The 9,156-nt window shown below is 38.3% G+C and overlaps 1 protein-coding gene across 1 annotated transcript; it reads left to right on the plus strand.

The window, feature by feature from the left end:
- Positions 1-3,461: 3,461 nt before the first annotated feature.
- LOC131168061 (UPF0481 protein At3g47200-like) lies at positions 3,462-5,186 on the plus strand. Its single transcript, XM_058127235.1, has one exon. The coding sequence runs from the start codon at positions 3,560-3,562 to the stop codon at positions 4,913-4,915; it is 1,356 nt and encodes a 451-aa protein (XP_057983218.1). The 5' UTR covers positions 3,462-3,559; the 3' UTR covers positions 4,916-5,186.
- The last annotated feature ends 3,970 nt before the right edge of the window (positions 5,187-9,156 follow it).

A 9,156-nucleotide genomic window follows, 5' to 3' on the forward strand; every position in this document is an offset into this window, starting at 1 on the left:
TAAATGTCAGCATAGCCGGCAGAGTATGTGGAGCAGCAAAGGGTAACGGAGGAGCAGCCGGCGCTGAGGATGTTGAAGGAGCAGCAGCCGTCTGCTTTGACTGGGTGTGGATCCATCATTATGTTTCATTAATAATACTATATTATGTTTTAATCTATTTTTTAAATTATAAAATGGCCCTCATTTTGTGAAAATGGCCATGTTGTTTAAAACACTTACTGGTAAATTTATCTGTTATAAAACAGAGCAAGTATTTAGTCTTGACCTCTCTATTCCAGCGTTTGACAGTGAATGTCAACACTAAAAGAGTTTAGAAGATTGCAATCTTCATTTTGTGAAGAATAATTTTTCTTATTTTCCTTTGTTTGATGTGATGCCTAAAAACGAAAAAAATATACATTTAAAGTTCCTTTGATCTGGAGGAGGAAAATAACTCTCAAAGAGAAAATAATTCTCTGCAAACAAACAAGAAAATAAAGAACTAGTATTATGTTCAAGCGAGTGTTTACCTTTTTCCTTGTTTTTTTTTTTTTACAATGGTTCAGGTGGCCACACTGTGGCATGCCCGCACTGCACTATACAGCAAGTAAATTAGAAATAAAATACACTTGGAGAAACTTTTGTTCAACCCAAATCAAACACAATCCACTAATTCATGTATAGAATGAGAAAAATACCAAAATCATCCTCCTTTTTGAGTTATTTCAAGCAGGAGCAAACTTAGTTTTTTGTTCTCATTCCTTGCTTATGTAAAGGCACAAAGAGTTGGTCCGATCAACTCTCTCTCTCTCTCTCTCTCTCTCTCTCACACACACACACACACACACACACACACACACACACACAAATGCACAATAAAGAATACAAAAAAGAAAAAGAAAACAAGCCCTTTACATCTATGACAAGCTTAAGAGGAAATACTGATGCTTGGAATTATAACCAAGTACTAAAAATAGACTTTTGTAGTTCTAAAGGCACCATGCTTAAATTGTTTGAGCTATCCTTATTTGAGTGAAAAGATGCAAGTTGGGAAATTAAAAAGATCAATTGACCTAAATCCACAGAAACAACTCTTGCCTTCTTCAATCTGTTAACTAAATGAAAATGACAATGAAGAGGAATACAGTTGAATCCTGTTTTGAATAGGACTGTGGGGGTCTTTAAGAGTGTTTTTGTTTCATGGACCAAGAGTTTTTAGGTTAAGTCACTGTTAGCCTATGTTTGGGGCAGTGATGGCTCCCTCCCTCCCTCAGGTTTCACCCAGCTAGACTGCAGGATTGATCTATTTTGTCAATGAGTTTGATAGTATCTGTTTGTGACGATTGAAACTCAATTTAGCAAAAAAGAAAGAACTTGGCTAAAGAGGAGCAGCAACGGAACAAAGGAGATCAGACCTAACGAGCTTTTAATCGGGATTAGAAAATATAGCGTAGAGTAAGTGTTTGTGTAATATTAGTTAAGTATGTTTTTATGTTTCACATGATATAAATATTGTTACTTGGAAATACCTGTGTAAATTTGGTGGTCAAATACTCTGGTAATATAATATTTGAAGTTTTAAAATATTTCCGTTTCTACATTGAATTTATTTGTAGAAAGTGACATCCTGGACCCCACTGGATTTGGGGCGTCACAAAGGGGATATTGAAACTATAAAAATAACTTCATATGTTCAGTTAAAGAGATAAGAAATGAACTTAGTTTGCAACCAAATTATTAACTACTATTAATAATTAAATTAAGTAAGATAAGAAAATAACTCAACGGAACGAATATTATTAACTACTATTTTAAAATTGTAATTTGCTATCTAAAATCTTCATTATTATATATATATATATATATATATAATATATATATTTGTTCACTTAACAATCATTTAAAAGTTTTTTAATATTTAAATAAATTTAAAGTTTATTATTTGGAAGGTGCTGCTAGATCTTCAATTCCGTTTCTAAAATTATTATTTTAGATATTATATTATTATTATTTATTTAAATGATGCTACTAGACACTTCACAATAATTTTAGAAGATATCATATGAAGTTACCTATTTTGTTTTTGAGATGTACATTTTGCTTAACATTTACAATACTATTTTATTTATTTTATTTTTTAAATTAACTAAATTTTTTAGGTTTGAATCTTGACCTATTCAAAATAATATAAATCTAGATGTAGATATACAATATTAGTTTTTATTTATTTTTTATTTTTTAGCTAACTGTATGTTTTTTTGTTTAAATTTAAGCGTTAACTTTTAGACATTCTAAATATAATTTTATTTAGATTTAATTTAATTTATTATATATATATTATAAAAATTTATCTACTTTAAAATTATTTGAGTATTTTTTTAAAAGATAAGAATATTTTTATCAATAAAATGATGAATAGTACTTGATTAGTAGGCGTGTGCACGATGAAACCGTGAAGTGTAAAATGGGCCGAAGGTGGCAAGATGTTGGATAAGTGGTGGGCCACGTGGGCAAGGGGTGCCAGCTTGTCAAATGTCAGAAGTGGACCTTGAGTACAGTACGCCTTTTTCATTTATGTCTGGCCTTTTGTCTTGAGTACTATCTTTTATTGAGAAGATGGTCCATACTGGAATGTATAAAGTGACATCCTGACCCCACTGGATTTCGGGCGTCGTATCCAAATTATAAAAATAACTTCATATGTTCAGTTAAAGAGATAAGAAATGAACTTAGTTTGCAACTAAATTATTAACTACTATTATTAATAATTAAATTAATTATATTTTATTATTATATAATTAAATTAATAACTACTATTATTAATAATTAGTTAATAATATGATTGCAAACTAAGTTCATTTCTTATCTTTTTAACTGAACATATGAAGTTATTTTTATAGTTTCGATATCCCCTTTGTGACGCCCCAAATCCAGTGGGGTCCAGGATGTCACTTTCTACAAATAAATTTAATGTAGGAACGGAATTATTTTAAAACTTCAAATATTATATTACCAGAGTATTAGACCACCAAATTTACACAGGTATCTCCAAGTAAAAATGTTTATATCACGTGAAACATAAAAACATACTTAACTAATATTACACAAACACTTACTCTACGCTATATTTTCTAATCCCGATTAAAAGCTCGTTAGGTCTGATCTCCAGTACGTCATGAAATATAATTTAATTTAATTATAAAATGAGAAAAATGCCAAAATCATCCTCTTTTTGAGTTATTTCAAGCAAAAGCAAACTTAGTTTTTTCTTCTCATTCCTTGCTTTTGTAAAGTGGTAATCTAATAATCTTTGAATACAATTTTAATCTTGACATTTTCTTTTTTTGGTAAAAGAGAGCGGCACTCTAATTTTATTAGAAAATTCCTTATTACGGAGAAATTCCAATCTTGACATAAAAGCAAGAAAGGTAAGGACATGATTCATCTTGAATGACATAATATAGCTACTTTAATTAATCCACAATGGATAAAGCAACCTGTGTTACTATAAATACCAAGGAATCACCTTGTGTTTTGGGGCAGATAACTCAGCACCTCTGTTCTTGGTTGCATACGAAAAATGGCAGCTGCCGAGGAGGTGACTTTCATGGAAGAGGTCTTTGCAGAACAGAGTGCAGTAGCCAGAGAAAATGCAGCTTTACTACACAGAAGTGGCAATTCGCCTGCTGTCGTATCTGATAAGGGTGAATTGGAGAGCATTGTAATCCACCGGGAAGCAAATTCCTGCCCTCCTGATACTACAGACCAGTGGTTGCAATCCATAATGAAGGATGGGTCTACGAGCAATAAAAAACAAAAGCCCAGGATACAGAAGGTCCCGAGGATGCTGCGCAAGATCGAATCCAACGAGAATTGCTACGAACCGCAGGTGGTTTCAATTGGTCCTTACCACCATGGGAAGCTGGAGCTCGAAGCAGTGGAGAAGCTCAAGGTTCCAATGGCACGAGATTACATCGAAAGCAGTTATACCAGTAAGTTGTCAGTTCGTGACATGTATGACAAGGTTGCAGCGGTGGCTGTTGAAGCAAGGCAGTGCTATGCGAAGGACGCAACAGAAGGCCTGGACGATGAGGCCTTTGCTCAGATGATGTTCCTGGACGGCTGCTTCATTCTCCAGTTCATTTATTGTTATGAAGAAAACAAGCGTGGAGAAATGAAGATGAGAAGCCTGAACATTGCTTTCGTGCAGCGGGACTTGTTCTTGTTGGAGAATCAACTCCCTTTTCTGGTCCTCGAGGAGCTGGTGAACTTGAGGTTTGAACAAAAAGAGGGGATAAATAAGATCAACAGTTTCATTGAGCATACAAGGGCACTCCCCCCTCCGGGAAAGCCTGGATGGAGACACAGAATTGAAAATTGCATCGACCGCTGTAACTTCTTAAAAAAGCCTCTGGAAAATAGCAAAAAGCAGCCTGTACATGAAGAAGGACCAGCTCACCTACTTGACCTACTACGGGCTCAACTCATCGACTTGCAGGATAAAAAAATTGCTACCAAGTCCAATGATAGAAGCAGTCTTAGTTACTCATATCAATCAGTAAAGGAGTTGAAGGCAGCGGGAATCGAATTTAGGCCCAGCAAAACACAGCGTTTCACAGACATCAAGTTTGAGCACTGTTGCGTGAGAGGATTTCTCAAACTCCCTGCAGTAATTGTAGATGACTCATTCAAGTCCATTCTTCTGAACTTGGTAGCCTACAAGGCATGCCCTGATGCCCCTGATGACTTGGGGGTTACCTCTTACATATGCTTCATGGATTCACTGATTGATCATGCAGAGGACGTGAAGGAGCTGCGATCCGAGGGCATACTCATGAGCTGCCTGGGCAGCGACCAGCAGGTGGCTGATCTGTTCAACGACATAGCCAACAATTTGGTGGACAATCGTGAGCTTTACATGGAAGTCAAGATGTAGATTGAGGAACATTACAAGAACAAGATAAGAGTATGGATCACGAAGGGGCTGAACACCCATTTCAGTAGCCCTTGGACTATTCTGTCTTTTGTTGATGCTATTGTTGCAATTGTTCTGACTTTTGTTCAAACTTACTTTGCAGTCTTCCCTCGGAAGTAATGCTACTTAAGGTTTTCGGGAGGTGAAACTAAAATGCAATAAAAACTAAATGGAGAATATGTAGAAATTAGGTAAGAAATTCAATCAATCTAACGCTTTCTTACGTACCAAACATGCACCAAATCTTTTGTCATGGGGATAATTTGAGGCTCTTGGTTGTAGACTTTGTAGTTTGATTTTTTTGCTGGTTTGTTTGTATTACATTTTGAGAGTGCTTCTACAACGCATGGTTCCATTTTATTTATTAAGATAATGTAATATTTTTTTTTAAGAAGGGCGGCACCTCAATTTATTTATTGATAATCCCTCATTTTTAGCAGAGGAATACCGTGGTTACATGATAATCAATGGGAGATAACAAAAGACAACACGTTAAAAATCTTTCAAAGAATAACATTAACATTCAGCCAAAAATCGGGATACAAGATCGAACAAAACAAAACAAAATAAAACAGGACCTACAAAACAAACCTCGTGCAACAAAACAAAAGAAAAGATAAACAACATAGAGCATAAGTTAAAATCAAAAGGAAAACAGCTAAACATACCTCATATAAGCCGTACCCATATTCTCCAATTTATACAAACCATTGCTCACTTTAGGGAGTTCACTACTATTTGCAAACAAACTATTCCTCCTTATAGCACCTTGTCAAGCCAAGACAAGCCCCAAAAACACAACTTTCTCGAGCTAGAAATCACATTTACTGAACTTGGCATACAACTTCTTCTCCCTGAGCATCTGTAAAACCCGCCTCAAGTGTATCTCATGCTCCTCATAGCTCCTCAAATAGACCAGTACATCATCAATAAAAACAACTACGAACTGGTCTAAGTATTGGTGGAAGACTCTATTCATCAGATCCATAAATACCGTAGGAGCATTCGTCAGACCAAATGGCATAACAAGAAACTCGTAATGCCCATACCTGGTCCTGAAAGCCGTCTTCGATACATCTTCTGCTCTTACCTTCACTTGATGGTAACCTGATCTAAGATCTATCTTAGAGTATACTCGTGTACCTTGGAGCTGATCAAATAAATCGTCGATACGGGGTAGAGGATATTTGTTCTTGATAGTCACTTTATTAATTTCTCTATAGTCTATACACATCCTCATGGTCCCGTCTTTCTTCTTCACAAATAAAATTGGAGCTCCCCCCGGAGATACACTAGGTCGTATAAAGCCTTTATCAAGCAAATCTTGCAACTGATTCTTTAATTTTGCCAATTCTACTGGCGCCATCCGATAAGGTACTTTAGAAATCGGCGCTGTATCGGAAGGTAGATCAATAGAGAAATCTACCTCACGATCGGGGGGCAAGCCTGGTAACTCATTGGGGAAAACATCTGTAAACTCCTTTACTACCGGCGTGCTAGCAAGTTTCAACTCATTCCCTGACATCTTTTTCACAACAGCCACAAACCCCTGACAACCACTCAACAGTAGTCTCCTAGCCTGAACCGCTGAGACCATCTGAGGTAAGGATTGCACTCGTGACCCTATAAATCTAAATTATGATTTCCCTGGAGGTCTGAATATCATTTCTCTAGCATGACAGTCTATAATAGCACAATTAGCCGCTAACCAATCCATGCCAAAAATAATATCAAACCCGTGCATATCTAATACCACCAAATCAGCAGATAAAACTTTCTCCTGAACATCAACTGGGCAACCACAAAGTACCCTACTACATCTCACCGCTGACCCGGTCGGTGTAGCCACTAACAGCTTGACATCTAATGATTGCGTTTCCGCCCCACATAACTTAACACACTCCAAGGACACAAAAGAATGTGTGGCACTAGAATCAAAAAGTGCAATAACTTTAAATGAAAACATACTAACAGTACCTGTCACCACGTCGCCGGCAGCCTCAGCGTCACCCGGCGTCAAAGCGAAAACTCTGGCTGGGGTCGTATTCCTCTGCTGGCCTCCTCGTGGTGCCTGGTGACCTCCTCGTGCAAGTCTAGGAGCAGGAGTAGTACCAGTCTGTGTCAGACACTCCCTCATCATATGTCCTGGCTCCCCACACCTGTAACAGACACCTTGCCAGGCACAACACTCCCCCAGGCGTCTCTTCCCACAATATGGGCAAGCTTGGGATGGCTGCACACCCTGGAAACCGCGATTGCCGGTCTCCTGCCTCTAGCCTCTATAATAGCCTTCTCTCTTCCATTAACCATGTCCACCCCCCTGTTGGGAACCAGAAGGTATGGATCTCTTCTTCTGCCTCTGCTCCTCAGCCTCCAATCGCTCTCCAATCTCGGTTATAGTGGCTCGATCCACTAGCTCAGCAAAATCCTACAACTTCAGAATCAACACCTGCTTATAAATTTCTCTCCTCAGGCCTCTTTCAAACTGCCGTACCTTCTTCGCTTCATCTGGAATAATGTACTGGGTGAAGCGAGATAGCTCGATGAACCTCGCCGCGTACTGCTGTACTGACAGTTGTCCCTGCTTCAGATTCAGAAACTCCGCAATCTTAGCCTCCTTGGAAGAGGCTGGAAAATACCTGTCAAAGAAAATCTCCTTGAACTGCTTCCATGTCATTTCCACAGGAACAGTCCTCTGTTGCTCTAACAATCTCACCGCCCACCACCGTCTCTCGACCTCCCTAGTCAGTTTATAGATGACAAACAATACTCTCTGCTCCTCTGAACACTGCAGCACTGTGAATATCTTCTCCATCTCCTGCACCCAATTCTCATCGACTGCAGGATCCATTCCTCCCGAGAAAGCTGGAGGACTCATCTTGATAAAATTCTCAATTGAACTACCGTGGCCTGCCGATGGACCACCCTGTTCCCTCAAACTCCTGGCAATTTTTGTCATAACTTGCTGTGCTACACTGCGTAAAACTGCATCTGAATCACTACCCGTAGCGCCTGAGGGTCCAGCACCCTCACTCCCACTGGCGTGGGCACTATTTCCACCGAGGTCCATCTTGAAAGAAGAAATAACTTAACTCAAAACTTCTTTTCCTACGTGTATCCCCCAACTCATATAGTATATTCTCCTAATTAACTTATCCCTCCTGATCTTAATTCAAGGTTCAATCCTGCAATCTAGATACCCAACCCGACGATAGTTTATAATGAATTTCCTGAAATCGTCACCCCAGGAAAATCATACAAACCACCACAGAAGTCCTGCATCTAGACTACAAAACCAGACCTCAAATCCTCTTATCCTATACTCTGGTATTATTACTGTTGCACTCTAGAGTCTACAGAACCTAGTATCCTAAGCTTTGATACCAAACGTAACGTCCCTCAATTTCTTAATATAAAATATCACATAATAAATGAAATGGTCAACCCGAACCCGTGAGTAGCGGGGACATCTATCAAACACAGCGAAAAACCTAGCAGCAGTAAACATAAATCTGAACATCCAATCATAAAACATAATACCAGAGCTTTCTATTAACATCAATATACTGTTTATATGTACAATCTCCAAAAAGTAAAAAACATCGCTAGGACCATACAACAAAAATCTCCTAGTCCTAGGTCGATGCTTACCCTTCTAGTAAGGAAGCACCAATCACTCAACGACGGCCCTAACCTGCCGATCTCTCTAGGTTTCCTGAAAAGTTAATTAATGTTGGGGGTGAGACACTTCTCAGTAAGGAAAAATAAACTAAATACAGTTGTGTGGCAACATGAACATTTAAAGTGCTTATACATATACAGTACATTTCATAACTCTAGAAATAATCATAATGTTATACTAGATGATCATGTACTTCCATATTTGTTAATAAATCATAACATACATAAGCATCTGTTATCACTGTAATAACATACATGAAAACATCTGTTGTGACTGTAGTACTGAAAATATACCCAGGATGAATAGCTAGCTGGTGTTATGTATTACCCCTCATGACAGGTTGTGCAGCCCGAAGGCGAGACCCGACAATGGCTGGCCGACTACTACCGGATCAAATATGTCTGTAAGTACGATGGGCCCGCCACACCCTGGTCTGGACTTCCAGGTGGACGTCCACACTCTACTGAAAGCCACATCGACTATCCATCTCTCATCCCCTCGTGGGACGGTTAGCACTAAT

Source organism: Malania oleifera, chromosome 11, assembly GCF_029873635.1.
Source record: "Malania oleifera isolate guangnan ecotype guangnan chromosome 11, ASM2987363v1, whole genome shotgun sequence".
Lineage (NCBI taxonomy): Eukaryota > Viridiplantae > Streptophyta > Magnoliopsida > Santalales > Ximeniaceae > Malania > Malania oleifera.

Bases quoted from the DNA above. Each gene is read 5' to 3' on its own strand.
- LOC131168061 (XM_058127235.1), top strand. From the start codon at position 3,560: ATGGCAGCTGCCGAGGAGGTGACTTTCATGGAAGAGGTCTTTGCAGAA.